This window comes from Dermacentor albipictus, chromosome 9 (assembly GCF_038994185.2).
Source record: "Dermacentor albipictus isolate Rhodes 1998 colony chromosome 9, USDA_Dalb.pri_finalv2, whole genome shotgun sequence".
Classification (NCBI taxonomy): Eukaryota; Metazoa; Arthropoda; class Arachnida; order Ixodida; family Ixodidae; genus Dermacentor; species Dermacentor albipictus.
The window spans coordinates 44762953-44777934 of record NC_091829.1 but is presented as its reverse complement, the minus strand read 5'-3'; the positions used below and the strand labels follow the sequence as shown (position 1 = coordinate 44777934).

The window sequence follows — 14982 nt, the reverse complement described above, 5'->3', positions numbered from 1 at the left end:
TGCCTTTGCCCTTTGGCACCGCACGGCACTGCCGCCTAAAGGAAAAAGTGAACGAAATAAATCATGTGTCTAGACGAGCCAGAAGGAGGAAAAGGAGTGCTGATGAACGCATAAAACGGGCCAGGATTCCTAGAGGTTGAAGATAAACTTTTGTCTCAGCACTTTCTTCTTTCCCCTCATATATTATTCAGAGGCCGGCACTTTGAGCAGAGGGCTCTCGAGAAAGATTATTATCAAGATTAAGGAGGAGAAATTTTCGTTTCGGGGTAGCGTAAGGCGCTTCCCATAATAGTCGAACGAAGGTCAAGGTGTTGACTCCGGCCGGCAAGGTTTAGAGCGCCAATCTTTTCATAGGGCAAGAGGTTACTTAATCTTGTGCATGCCACAATTCAAACGCGTGGTTAGTCGCCTTATTACCTCGAAATTAATTAAAATGTAATGGAAACGAATGCTAAAGAAATACAAACGCCAAACCACTTTAGACTGCTACAGTCCAAACAGATTCGGTGTTTTTCCCTTTAGCATCCCTTTGAACTCGTGGCCTTTAGATCGTTCTGAGCACAGTGCATATTACGCACCGCCAGCTATATAGATGTTGACGAAGCTTTCGCACTGCCACCACCAGTAATCGCTGCTCCTCTTCGTCATAACGTCGGTGCCGTGAAATTACGTCAGCTGAAGGTAAGCGAATGCGTGTAGAGAGGAAGGAAAGAACACGCGTGCTAACAATTAGTCATTCGCGAGCGCGAACGAAAACTTATGAGGCTGTAGTCAAGCGTTCTAGTTAGGCTTAGTCGTTAGGCTTAGCGCATGGAACAACTGCTCGCTTCTGCTACCGTGAGCGAGACTGAGCGAGGGCGGCAACGTGGAACAAGGCCTGTTCGGTCGTTCCTTCGTGACGTCGCTCTTAATCAGCCTCTGTAAATAACTCTTAGCCGGCGTGTGCGGCCGAACGTGAACGCGACCATCTACGAGCCAACCTCTCTAGGCTTGTGTACGTGCGTGTGTTCATGTGTTTGTGCGCGCGCGCGCATGTGCGTCAGAGCATTCCTCGTAATCATGTCATCTTCGATTTCTCGGCTGAATAGCAAGCCAGCGCCCCAGTTAGAGGCTGACATTTCCAGCCGCTCTGTTGAACACGCTGCTCTGTTTTTTTCTGCTTTCCTTTGCTTCTAAACGCTAGCTCGTTGTGTCGGCAATGAACACAAGAGACGAATAAGTACGAATGCCCGAAAAGTAAAAGAAAAATGCACTTTCTGAGAGCCGAACTAATTTTGGCTCATATTTAGGCAGTGCATGATAATCAAGACACATTGATGTGTTGATTGATTGATTGATTAATCGGGTCTAATGTTCTAAATAAACGCGCGGGCTAAGAAGGCCAGCGTAGTTCGGGGCTATGAATTAATTTTCACCTGCAGTCGTTTCCCTAACGCGCACCTGGAACACGTTACAGCAGTGATTTTTCATTCAGTCTCCATCAGAATGCACTCGCCGCGGCCAGAGTAAACCAAAACCCCGTTTTCAGCACCATCAATCGTGGCCACTCATCCGCAGCGGTGGTTGAGTAAAACGCCGCAGAGAAAAGTATTCACGAATATGTGATAACCTAAAATTTCAGGTGCCTCGAGGCTGTTGCGTACTCCAGGGTAGCGTATCGTACTGCTCCCGAGTAGTAGCGGTGCCTGCCTATCGAAGCTCGAGCAACATTACTTATTGGGCAGCGTGGCGTTGTCGGCGGGCTGCAGGCATCCGGTAGACAATAGCGACCAAGCAAGGGCGAGACGATTTCTAGTGCGAAACTTGCACGGTTTATTCAAAGGTAGATGAAAGAAAATGAGAAGAGCATGAAGTGATTAAAAGTATATTTCGGAGCCCCTTAAATAGGCTCTCTACAATCGTAGGCGGGATCTTGCTTCCGTCGATGTCACGTGACCGGCACAGAAAGAGGGCCCCACCTCCTCTGGTTATACCGAGCCTGCTGAAAGGAAGAAGTTGTCCCGCCTCCTGGAATTGTAGACGCCTGTCCGCCTCTTCTGCGCTTTGCGGGTTCGTTGAAGTTCTCTTCTAGGTCCGATTCGAGGAAAGGGCCTCTCTAAACTCGCACACACACACACGCAAAAGAAGCCTGTACACTGCGGGGCTTCCGGCAGACAGGTAGACACTCGAAATGGTCATGGTGAATTAGGAAGTCACGCTTCATTTCGATGAGGCCTGGTGGAAGAAGATCGGGTGAGAGAAAGTTCTTTGTGCACGAGGTGCGGTACGTCAACCATCGCAGGAGAAGTCACGCCTCATTTCGACGAAGATGGTTGGATGAAATTCCTTTCGCCACGTGGTGTCAGACGCCAACCCTAACAAGGCAGATCAAAGGGAGCTTCGTCAAAGAAAAAAAGAAATTGTCATCCACCTTACACGCGGCCCGCAGCGCACTGAGTCGCGTACCTCAGGACCTTCATTAAATTTTCCATCCATCCATCCATCCATCCATCCATCCATCCATCCATCCATCCATCCATCCATCCATCCATCCATCCATCCATCCATCCATCCATCCATCCATCCATCCATCCATCCATCCGTCCGTCCGTCCGTCCGTCCATCCATCCTACACGAGCATGAAACTACAACGGAGACTCATGCCTCTTTCTCCGAAAGCCTCGCAGTTGAAGGAAAATTTGTTCTGGTCCAGGATCGAACCAGGGACCAACACCTGAGCTAACAAGTGGGCTCGCCAGCCGTGGTGGCTTAGCGGTTTTGGGGTTGCGGGATCAAATCCCAGCTGAGGAACGAGGTCGCAGGATCAAATCCCAGCCGCGGCGGCCACATTGCGATGGGAGCGTAATGCGAAAACGCCCAGATGCCGTGAATTGGGTGCACGCTATAGGCGGCTGAGCACGAGGTCGCGGGATCGAATCCCGGCCACGGCGGCCGCATTTCGATGGGGGCCAAATGCGAAAACACTCGTATACTTAGATTTACGTGCACGTTAAAGAAACCAAGGTGGTCGAAATTTCTGGAGTCGTCCACTACGGCGTGCCTCATGATCAGAAAGTGGTTTTGGCACGTAAAACCGCTTTATCTATCTATCTATCTATCTATCTATCTATCTATCTATCTATCTATCTATCTATCTATCTATCTATCTATCTATCTATCTATCTATCTATCTATCTATCTATCTATCTATCTATCTATCTATCTATCTATCTATCTATCTATCTATCTATCTATCTATCTATCTATCTATCTATCTATCTGTCTGTCTGTCTGTCTGTCTGTCTGTCTGTCTGTCTGTCTGTCTGTCTATCTATCTATCTATCTATCTATCTATCTATCTATCTATCTATCTATCTATCTATCTATCTATCTATCTATCTATCTATCTATCTATCTATCTATCTATCTATCTATCTATCTATCTATCTATCTATCTATCTATCTATCTATCTATCTATCTATCTATCTATCTATCTATCTATCTATCTATCTATCTATCTATCTATCTATCTATCTATCTATCTATCTATCTATCTATCTATCTATTTATCTTATCTTATCTTATCTGGGTGCACGCTAAAGTCGTGCCGCGTAATTGTACCGCTGTTTTGGCCCGTATGCAGGGCGGAATGGAAGAACGCTTTGAGTGCCCGTTGAAGTCAGGACATTTTAGCTATCACAAGAAAAAAAAGAGAGTATGACATTAAAGCCTCTAGATACGTTAGGATTAGAAAAGAGACGCGGGAGATGTTTGGCTTGCGCATTTGCGCGCAAACATGATTTTTTTTAGGGTTCAAAATTTCAAGAACGAATAATAACCTAAAAACGATTCAGCAACACTAATCCGCTTAGGATACGCAGCAAGCGCAGTGATGCATAAGGCACCCTTTAAATGACAAACAGCAACAAGAGTCACGTTCAGAAATGGAAGCAAACTGAGTGCGCTTCTCAATTGAACGGCTCTTCTGAAGTTTAAAAGGAAAAGCAGAAAAAGGAGAAAAAGATTGCTAAAGCATATTACGAGAACTAGTACTCATAAAACCTAGGAACGAATACTAACAAGCTGATTTGTTTGTGAAGCAACGAGATAGTTATGTGCCGGCGCTATAGAGCTGATTCTATCTTTTTTTTATTTAAAGGGCAGACAAAGGAAGGTGAATGATTTGTTGGTCCCCTTTAGAGCCAGTCTGATAAAGGTGAGGGAGACGGCAGCACCCCCTTTTGCCGAATTGGCGAAAATACGCCTAAGCAGCGAAAGAAAGCGAGACGAAAAAACAAGAGAAATTTACAGAAATAAACAGAGAAAGATGCAAACGCACGCTTTAAGCGGCAACGGAAACTTGGTAGTAATAACAAATTTACGCAGGAGGACGCAAAGGGATTGGGGGGGGGGGGGGGGAGAGCGGTGGCGGAGGCGAGTGGGTGCAGTGCGGCATCCGGGCCCGGGACAAAGAGAGAAGAGAAGCGGAAAGCACCTGTTATCTAAAGCGGAGTGCCTCGAAGCATAAAGACTGAGGCGCGAAGGGAGGCATCAGCCGACCGTAGGAAACAAACAAACGTGCACAACGGCGAAAGAGTAACAAAAAAAAAAGTAGAGAAGGGAGGCACATATGTTGAGAAGGGGTAAAGGGCGGTGCAGGAGGAAGAAGCAACATCACTTTGAAGGACGGGGGGGGGAGGGGGAGGGGGGGAGAAGCGCAACATCTTCGCTTGCATGCGTCGGCAGAATTGAAGAACTCGGTTCGAGTCACTGGCGGTGGTACGAGCGAGCGAGGCAGCCATCTCTGTGCGGAGACTTCCTGCATACTTTGGGAGCAATCGGCCAAACGAGCCTCTCTTCTTCGCGATGACTTTCGGGAACCAAACAAGCGTAGAAAAAGAAAACGAAAAAAAAACGCAAGAGATCGCTTCCACAAGCAAGCGAGGAACGACGCGCGTTGCTACCGAAGATGAACTTTCGCGTTGCTCGACTTGTGTTAGAGAGAAGCATAAACAAGGGGAAAGAGGCACGATAGCGGGCGAAGATGGACATCTGGGGGAAAAGGAGAGAAACATTGCACGTCTGTGCAAGCAAGAAACCCGGTTGCCCGGGAACAGCTGCGGCAGCAGGCTGGAGGCGGCTGGGGCGCAAATTTTCGAAGAATGAAGGAACGTTCGTCTTCAGCCTTGCGATTACCTGATGCGCCATTGTACGAGGCGTTCGCTTCGCCCCAATGCGGAATGATAGGGGGCAGCCCAAAAGTAGGTATTGGAGGAAGCAGTTCTGCCAGCAAAATAAAATAGAAAGATTGGGCAAAGAAAAGAATGAGTTTAGAACAGCTCGTAAATAGCAGCTGCTGCGCTTCTTCGAAACAGCGGGCGCAGTTTGCATAGAGTAGCAATGAAGCTTCGTCGCCGAGAAGGAAACACGGCGTGGTAGTACGGCACGTGTGTTTTTCGGCTTTGCGACCTCTGATGTTAAGGTATCATAATAAAAACCATTATTATTATTATTATTATTATTATTATTATTATTATTATTATTATTATTATTATTATTATTATTATTCAGTTCTGCTTCCCCACAACTCATTTGAATAAATAACGAGAGTGTAGCCACGTGTTGCAAGATATATATATATACAGCAAAAAGTACAACGAAAAGATGATCTAGTGTTATTGAGAACGAAAGGAACGAGTCAGAGGCAAAACGCTACTCCCTTCACATTCCTTATCCCATGCGAACACGTCAGCATTCTGACACGCTTTCTTGTCACATTATTGCTCTGCTTATCCGCTATGGAATTTCAATTTTCTGGAATGCGCGCAAGCCTTTTTTATCATTGTTTCTTAGCGAGGACGGGTGGAGGAGGGGAGGGGTTGGGGATCTTTTGGAATACCCGATTCACCCAAGAAGAAATTTTCTAAACCTGATACAACGCTCCATTATGGGGCCGTCACAGCCAGCTTTCTTTCTCGAGAACCAAGAATATGCTTGCCACGTGTGAGTGCACCGTGTCCGAGTTTTTAAATCCTTCTATGTCGTTTCTTTTTTAAGTTTGGCATTTGTGATTTTGTTATCAATCACCTACCTGCTTTTCAGTCTGTCAACAGACTTGAATGCGAGCGTGTTCCCGCCTGTAAAGCGTGCTTTTCCTCAAAAAGTAATGCGCTGCAACAAAGCAGGTCTTACAATTTCTGCGGTCGGAAAGCGCATGAGAGAATTCTTTGTGTGGAATATCATGGAACAATGAAAGAAAATGCAAATCGCGACAAAGCATTTCAAGTAAAACAACAAATTTAACTGTGATCGGATGCGTGAAATGACGAAAGAGAGAGAAGAAATAAACATGCATAGCACCCGCACCCTTTATGATTGGCTCCCTAGGCAGCGCATCAAAACTCGCTTGTGGTTATTAAATAGTTAAAATATATTCGACCACATCTTCTGTAAATAACTAATAACGTGATGTTTCATTTAAATGTTTCTTCATTACTGGTCAAAATTTGCACAGCTACTACTTTAACAAATGTTTGGGAAATATCTGTCGCATGTGTTCCACAGTCTCTTTTTCTTTTTCTCTTGCACGGTTCTGTGTGAAAGTTAGGCGCCTAACTGTTGCATATGAGCGCCATTGATAGTAGGTTCATAAATGTCGATTGACTGTCTAGTTTGCATCAAGAGGAAAAGAAAAGGCACACTCAACTGCAGTTGTCATCTACGTAAAACGAAGCATTCCTGGTGTGATCGGCTCATGAAATATCTTTGTTTGTATATGAAGTGTGGCTTTCGAGCCATAAATATTAGTATTAAAGAGTAGCATGTCGTACGAAGATATGATTTTGTTTTCAGTGACTTATTAGACTGGCTGGATATCAAATACACATGTTTGCATGCAGTATATCTTATAATGTATGCAGGGTGTTTCAGTGAACACTTTCAACATTTTTTTAAGGTCCTTTGTTGCAGATAGCAGAATTATAGTTCATGAGCTGGTCTGCTCGAAGAGGCGGGCATTACGTGCAAGAGAAATCGAGAAGCATGATAGACTAATTAAGAAGAATTCGCTAAGTTTTTCAACTAATTACCTTCTGGTCCATATTGTAGTTTAGAAATTCTAGCCGTGGAGTTCGCTAGGCGATCCAGATCCACTTGGAACAAATTCACCGGATGACACTAGTTCCGAAATATTAGTACCCGAACGATGCAGAGAAATACGTTGGTGTTCCAGCTGCTTTCTTAACAAAATGCCGGTTTATGCATTCAAGCACGAAAGTAACTGCAATGCCAGCGCATTTCTCCACAAAGTTCGGAAGTTAATATCTCGGAACTGGTGTCATCCTGAGAACTCGTTCCAAGTGGATCCGCCTTGCGAACTCCACGGCTAGAATGTTTAAACTGCAATATTGGCCATAACGGAAATAGTTAAAACAACTTAATTAGTGAATTTTTGTTAACATGTCGAACATGCATTTCAATTTTTTGTGTAAGTAATGTCCGCCCCTTCGGGTAAGCCGGCTCAGGAACAAGAATTGTGCCATCCGCCACAGGCAACCTTTATAAATTTTTGAAAAAGGTTCGCTGAGACACTCGGTGTATTATTTAGTAAAATTTTCTGTCGTGTCCATAGTGTCGTGCTACCCTCGTGGCGTTGCTGATGCGTCGGTTACTTCAAGTGCGACTATTGGTCGAAACGCGCCAAGCGTTTCAATGCGCTGGCTTACCCGCGAGAAAGGGCGTTCTACGCTACTTGTCGAAGCATGTGGCTGCGGCGTAATGGTTTCAATATCAGGTTTGTGGGCTAGAGATCTTGCGTTAGAATCCTGTTCTTGAGAGTTCTATTAATGTTTACTTATAACACCGTACTTTGCTGAACGTGATGAGTTTGCAAAGTCACGAAGCCGTTTGAATCGAAAAGGAAGAAGTTTAGGCAAACCTGTGTATTGACCATGAATCTCACACTGGTTGAATCGCCCTGCTTGCAGCTCCCTTGACACTGGCGCCACAGTTCCGCCTAGTGATTGTTGTACGAAACTGGAATGGTTGAATGGCGGTGGAATTCAGGTGGAATTTACCTGAATTTACAAGCGCGCACTTCCACGCCTTGGACTCTAAATTACAGCACGATCGGTGCTGCTCTACAGCTTGTGTAAAAAACTGGCGCCTAGATATTTAAATACATCAGGTGATGGCATCAGTGGACTTTAAAACACGTTGTCGTTGGCGCAGCTTAGCCTTTTCCGCTTTTGCGCCACTAAACCCAATTGAAAAAACTGTAAACAATCAAACAAACCTAACTTACAGCTTCGTATTCCGTCCGACCTCTCATGACGTGACTCCAGCTTTCTAACTCCTCTATGGCTTAGAGTAGCATATGCAAATGCATACTCCTGCATCGTTCGAATGGCCGATAAACCATTTTGCCGATTTCGATGGTGCAGTGAAACTATCGTGCACCTTCTTTGCACGTGCCTTCGCTTCGGCCAGCGAATAGGAGCGCTCTCATCCGCAAAAGGCGAGCTGGACAAATGCCCTCTCATGGACAGACAAAATTATTGGACACTGGCCTGCACTGACACCATCGGAATGCGAGTCTCTATAAAGACGGTGCTACGTTTCCCAATGGACACAGGACTGAGCGACGAATTGCGACTGTGCCCACTGCGTGGCGTTTCGCATCTCAGTGGGGACATTTGACCTTGTTCATAACTATAAGTGGCCCCTTCACAGACTGTGTGACAGCGCCCACCAAGACGGTTCTACGTTTTTCATTCTTTCCTTCGTTTGCTTTCTTTTGTCTTTGCCTTTAGTCTCTCATGCCCCCTTTCCAGTTTCCTAGTGCAGGGTAGCGAACCAGATGTATCGTCTGGCTGACTCGTCTTTCCTTCGCTTTTATCTCTCTCCATCTTGATTATATTTGGGTCCAGATACGTGGGAACGAAGAAATAATTTTGGTCCGTATGCAGGGCACCGAATGTAATAAGGTTTATTGCATTTAAAAGATAATGTTAAAATATACTGACCAGTGGAAGTTGATCTTTGATTTAGGCCGTCAGCTTTGTTTATAAAGGTGGCTGAACATTGCAAAGTGTAGAAAAACTGAAGCATCAAGCTTGAGACTCTGTCACTTAAACAACAAAAGAAGTAGAATGCGATTTCACAATTTTGTAACATGCAGCTATTGACTCACTTAAAGTGCAAATAAAGTGATGTCTTATGCACAAGTCTGCAACATACCATTGATTTGGTAGTGAAAACTACCTGTTGTAACAATTTCACGTAAACTGCAAACAGTTATATCACACTTACCCTCTTCAGATACTTTAACCAATGCAGCTTACAGAAAAGTAATATATGGTTTTGATCTCTAAGCTTTGAGCTTCAATTTTTTTTACGCTTACCATTTGCGGCAATTGTTATAAACAATGTCGCTCCAAAAAGAAAAAAAAAAGAACTCTGATTCCTACAGTCAGTAGAATTCAGCTCTCTCTATCTTAAATACAACATATTTAGTTTGTATCGGTCCAGTGGCTGTCTAACTAAAGCTTGTCTACACGTCGTGTGTGTTTCAATAGAACTCCAATATAAATATCGGAGTTGATGTCAAGCTAAATCGTCCTAAAGGTTGCAGCATTCTTTATGCGTCTTCAACTGGAATTTATTTTGTTCCTTGACATGCATATTTGCTTAAAACTTCTTTATATTATTTATTAAGTTAAACGTAAAGCAGCAGCCATTAGGCATGCCAGGAGACTGTTGTGTCTATTTCGAAATATATATTTAAAAATAAAAAAAAAGCACAGAAGAAAAGCACGAAACAGTTCTTCGATTGTTTCAAACGTCCGGAACCACTCTCCGTTGCGAGCTATTTGAAGATGTCAGTTCTAGAGACATCGTGTAAAACGTGCAGTATACTAAATCCACTTTACACCCACTGCGGTAACTTGGCTGCTATGACGTTGCGCTGCTAAGCACGAGGTCTCGGGCTTGTTCGCGGCCTCAGCGGATGCATTTAAGTGGTGGTTAAATGCAAAAGAAATATATATATTCTTGTACTTAGATTTAGGTGCACGTCAAAGAACCCCAGGTTGTTAAATATATACTGTAGTCGCCCACCACGACCTGCCACAATAGCAGATGCCTGTGTTGGCCCGTAAAACCCCAGAGTTTCATTTTATATCCATTTTAGGCAGAAGTGATAACCTGATCGTAGTTTATGACTCTGTTAACAAAATATGCGTCCACCACACACTGCGGGAATCGATGAAAGAGAAGCTTTATATGCTGTTTGCTTTGAGTGAGCGTAATTAGCGGTGATATTGGCGGCGAATGTCTAACTTCTTCAACGTTTAGTCGAATACCAGAGTGATGAGTTGATGTTAAACTTTACCTTGTTTGCACCACTGCTGTTTGTCTGCGTAATCTACAGAACACACAGGGAGACGTACTTGAGGCGTTGTGCGTCATTGTTCATCACCTCAGTGTTGAGCGTTATTATTGCCTCGCATGGCACATCGCGCCATGGCTGAAGTGTTAGACTTTAATTGAATTATAAGGCTGTACGTAATTCAAATAATATATTTGTACGTGTACATTGTACGCATATATTCGCGGTCTGCACCACGTTTCGCTGCTTAGCGAAGACTGTTCTGCTCGACGCTTTTTTGGGGCCTGGGTCTCCTCAACGCTGAGTGCACGCTTTGGAGTTCTTTTGCTGGCACGTGTTTACGCGCTACTTCTGGGTACGTGGCCAGCACGATGTCGAGACGCCAGCTCCAAGCCCTCACTTCAGGATGCGGACGATTTTAATGCTTACACTATCACAGCCCAGCACGCGACGTCCACAGCCCAGGCACCTAAATTTTTGTCGCAAGCACAGCACGCGCCACACGCATAAACTGTGAAACGCTGCCGCAGCGGCGCCGGCCTGAATGCGCTGAGGCGAGCGCCATCTCGGGGTGTTGCAAGAAACCTAGCGGCGCGCGCGGCAAGACCATCACAGCAGCAACAGCAGCGCCCGGAAAGTCCGGACGAGAGGCAAAGAAAGCTTCGTTTTAATACACAGAGAAGGATCTCACCAGTGCGTATCGTGGATTGGTCTGGTACAGCGTCCCGACCCGGGTCCAGTTGAAGTGCTTGAGCAGGGCGACCCGGGCCTGGTTGAATACGGACTCGGACGGTACCACCCGGAAAAAGTTCGGGTAGTTCTCCAGGGTGTACATCGGGTGCGTGTCGGCGTAAGTCAGCTGCGAGGGAGTGGAAGAAAAGAAGGGAAAAAAAAGGAAGTTAGTACACCTGCGGAGAATCTTAGCAGGCGTACTAGTTGCTTGCAGACAGTTAGGGCGGTGCCCAAATCCGGCGCCCCATTGACGGCTTTCGCTGGGTAACAGAAACTGATCTCAAAGGCTATGTTTTCTGCTCGCGAGCATGCGGTGGAAGCGGCTGTAGGATACGGAAACATGTCATGGGCATCATGTTTTCTGACATCACCGGGGAACACGATATTGAGATGGTGCTATAATCTTCAGAGGGATTAAAGAAGAACGGCTGGATAGTATAGACAACTTACTGCACGTTGTGTGCAAAGATTCTTGAACGTTTGCCAACTTCCACGGTGGCTCACTATGACGTTCCACTTCTGAGCACGATGTTGCTGGTTTAGTTCGACGTCGTCGCGGTTGCACTATGATGGCGCAGGAATGTGAAAACTTCTGTGCGCTTACATTTAGCGGCACTAGAAAGAAAGCTAGCAAGTGGCAGAAATTTAACTGTAACGGATTCTTCTCCCCCCTGCCAACTAGGGTACTCCTCGTTCATCGCCCGCGAGCTGCTTTCAAGCGTTGAACCCCACATTTTGATTCGACTGAAGTTTCGTTTGTAACCATTCCCACTCAAAAGCTTGGCCTTGTTTACAGTACGCTATTTGTCTGTGCGTGTCTTTAAACAGTGTGTTAAACTAAGAAGACACTCTTGATGTTGCAAACGGCGGAATCCTCTGATTAAGCAACAGCTGTACAAAGCAGGATGAAATTTGTTGCATGTAGACAGCCAAAGCCGAAGTTTATTCATTGTTGAGAGTATATATATATTTGTCCCCATTATTTTGGTCAAGATATGCCTCGCATGAATAAAAGTAACTTGAGGAATTTCAAAACGATTGAAGCACAATGTCTGCGTATTTTCTACGAAAATAAATCGGTTATGTCAAGAGTATCTGCTGCGGCGACAATGGGCAGACTGCGTGTGGGTATGCATAGGTACCCTTTCGAAAACCTGGCATGATAGAGAACTCGCCGTGGTTGCTAAGTGGCTATGGCGTTGGGCTGCTGAGCAACCAATCCCGGCCTCGGCGGCCGCATTTCGACGGGGGCGAAATGCGAAAACACCCGTGTACTTCGATTTATGTGCACGTTAAAGAACCCCAGGTGGTCGAAATTTCCGGAGTCCTTCACTACGGCGAGCGTCATAATCGGAAAGTGGTTTTGGCACGTAAAACCCCATAATTTTGGGGGGGGGCATGATAGAGGTAAATGCTTCTAATAAACAGCAAACGTAGATTATATTTATTTTCCTGCTTCAGCTCATATAACAAATATACACTTTAAAGAATTCGTAGGAGTTATTTCTTTATTGAAAATACAAACACATTTCATTCAACTTAGTATAGCCGTTGCCTGATAAAACCACATCGGCTTTTCACACGCTTTACTGCACGTAGACACAAAACTGAACATGCCGTATCACTGTCAGTACATCGTAGATGCCTGCTGGTGATAATGTACGTGGAAAACACTGGAAGTAGAATTTCTCACACCGTGAGGGTTGTCCTACACAAGATGGACGACTTCCCGCTTCACCGCAACACTGAACCAGGGACAGGCTTGCAAGGACAGGCTTGGGTGAGGGGGGGGGGGGGCTCACTAAGGAAGATATGGCGACAAGGACAGCGACACCTGCTCGTGCACTCTTGACTCGTTTACACTCGTGGAGCGACGTGCGCCATCTTGTGCGAGTCAATTTTGATGCGCGGGAAAGCGAGGCGGCGTAATTTCGCCCCATCCCCTCAAAGATGTCGCGAGTCGAGGCAGGCCCGAGTTCTGGTGGTGCCTTTCCTGTCGCGTTGCTTTTCTAGTTCCTTGTTGGTGCTCTTTCTCTCCCCCTACTTTCATTCCCTACCCCCTGTGCAGCGCGGTTGAGGTGTCCTCTGCTGAGAGACAGTTACTGCGCTGCACTTTACCCCAACCTTTCCTTCCCATCATCAAGAATCTCCTTCTCTCTCTCCGTTCAAAAACGGTAGAAATAGTTAACCGTGCGAAGTTCCCGATTATGTCTACTTTATACAATGTACGAGGCATTAGGCGGGTGAGTTTGAGCATCGCGTTAGCGAAAGGGTAAGAGGTTACTGAACGTAAAGTTATTATGAAGTAGAGAGCCATTTGTTTAAATCAAGGGTCTGCCCAACTCTTCAACTGGCGAGAAGTTTTCGGATGGAAACTCGTTAAGACTTCTGAGATAGACGATGCTGTTTGGTACGGGCGGCGCTGAATTAGCATAGGCGCTTGCATAAAGAGCGAGAGTGCGCGCTTCCAACACACCCGCACCGAGGCGAACCGCATGCGCGTGCACGTGAACAACGCATATACGGAGTTGCAGAAATGCGCGCGCACTCAATAATGCTTGGTAATTTACGTTCGCCGGAGTTAAGAAACGCAGCACCTGAGCTATTCTTTTTCCAAAATATGGGCGGCGAGGTAGCGAAGACCGAAATATTCATGCGTGAGGCCTTCAAACCAAAAGCCAGACGCACCGCAGAGGGGGGAAAAAATAAGCGAATGCAAGTGCAGTACGGGTAGTAGAACTTGAGACTGACTCCAACCAAATAACTGAATATTTTTAGCCCGACGTTTCGGAGCCCATTCGGCTCCTTCTTCAGGGGGTTGTTCTTCGGGGGGTGGCGGTGTGCCGCTTTTAAAGCGTCTTTTTTGAAGAAAGGAGGGGGGGGGGAAGAACACGGGAGGTGGGGAGACACTCCACAGACGGAAAGGTGGGGGGGAACAAAAGGAAAGGGGGGGGGTTTGTGTTGTTGACCGCTTCCAAGGAGCTGCGATGACCGGTGCTGGGTGGAGTGCTCACGAGGGTGCCCTTGATGGGCCGCGGGGGGGGGGGGGGGTTACAGGGTCGCGCCGACGTTCTGTGTTGGTGAAACGAGCGGGAGTCTATCTGGCTGTGTCTAATTGCTGTCTAACAGCCAGATAGACTCCCGCTCGTTTCACCAACACAGAACGTCGGCGCGACCCTGTAACCCCCCCCCCCCCCCCCGCGGCCCATCAAGGGCACCCTCGTGAGCACTCCACGCAGCACCGGTCATCGCAGCTCCTTGGAAGCGGTCAACAACACAAACCCCCCTTTCCTTTTGTTCCCCCCCACCTTTCCGTCTGTGGAGTGTCTCCCCACCTCCCGTGTTCTTCCCCCCCCCCTCCTTTCTTCAAAAAAGACGCTTTAAAAGCGGCACACCGCCACCCCCCGAAGAACAACCCCCTGAAGAAGGAGCCGAATGGGCTCCGAAACGTCGGGCTAAAAATATTCAGTTATTTGGTTGGAGTCAGTCTCAAGTTCTAATCAATTCCCCAACCAGACAGGCAATTCTGTCGAAATGTTTAGCTTCAAGTACGGGTAGTGCAATCAGATTCGATTAAAATGCGATGGGAGATTAAGGAAACTTTGAAAACTGTATTTTTTTTAAATTTGTTTACGGTGGCGCCGGTTATCTGAGGCTTGTAACCGTAGTAAAATACTACCGATTGAGTAACATCCGCAGCAACACGCGAATCGCTACGTCACCGTCAAAATTTGTGAAGCGTAACCGACAAGCGGGTGACTTCGCTCGGGACCAAAGTTGGAGATTTGAAGCTTGCCGTAAATTATGTGTTTAGCGAGCGCGCGAAGACAAGGGAAGGCTTTTATTTATTTATCGTGTCTTTTTTGTAGAAAATCGCAGCGTG

General features: G+C 46.2%; 1 protein-coding gene and 1 long non-coding RNA gene across 5 annotated transcripts in view; one reads left to right on the top strand and one right to left on the bottom strand.

The window, feature by feature from the left end:
* LOC139049756 (gamma-aminobutyric acid type B receptor subunit 2-like) overlaps positions 1 to 14982 on the bottom strand; it is a 389157-nt gene that overhangs the window by 105956 nt on the left and 268219 nt on the right. For all 4 annotated transcript variants that reach the window (XM_070525558.1, XM_070525559.1, XM_070525557.1 and 1 more), the window contains exon 3: positions 11059 to 11226. In XM_070525558.1, coding sequence (XP_070381659.1) covers positions 11059 to 11226 — 168 coding nt within the window. The remainder of the gene's footprint in view (positions 1 to 11058; positions 11227 to 14982) is intronic.
* LOC139049758 (uncharacterized) overlaps positions 1 to 14982 on the top strand; it is a 95169-nt gene that overhangs the window by 34098 nt on the left and 46089 nt on the right. The gene's annotated exons all lie outside the window — the stretch shown is intronic.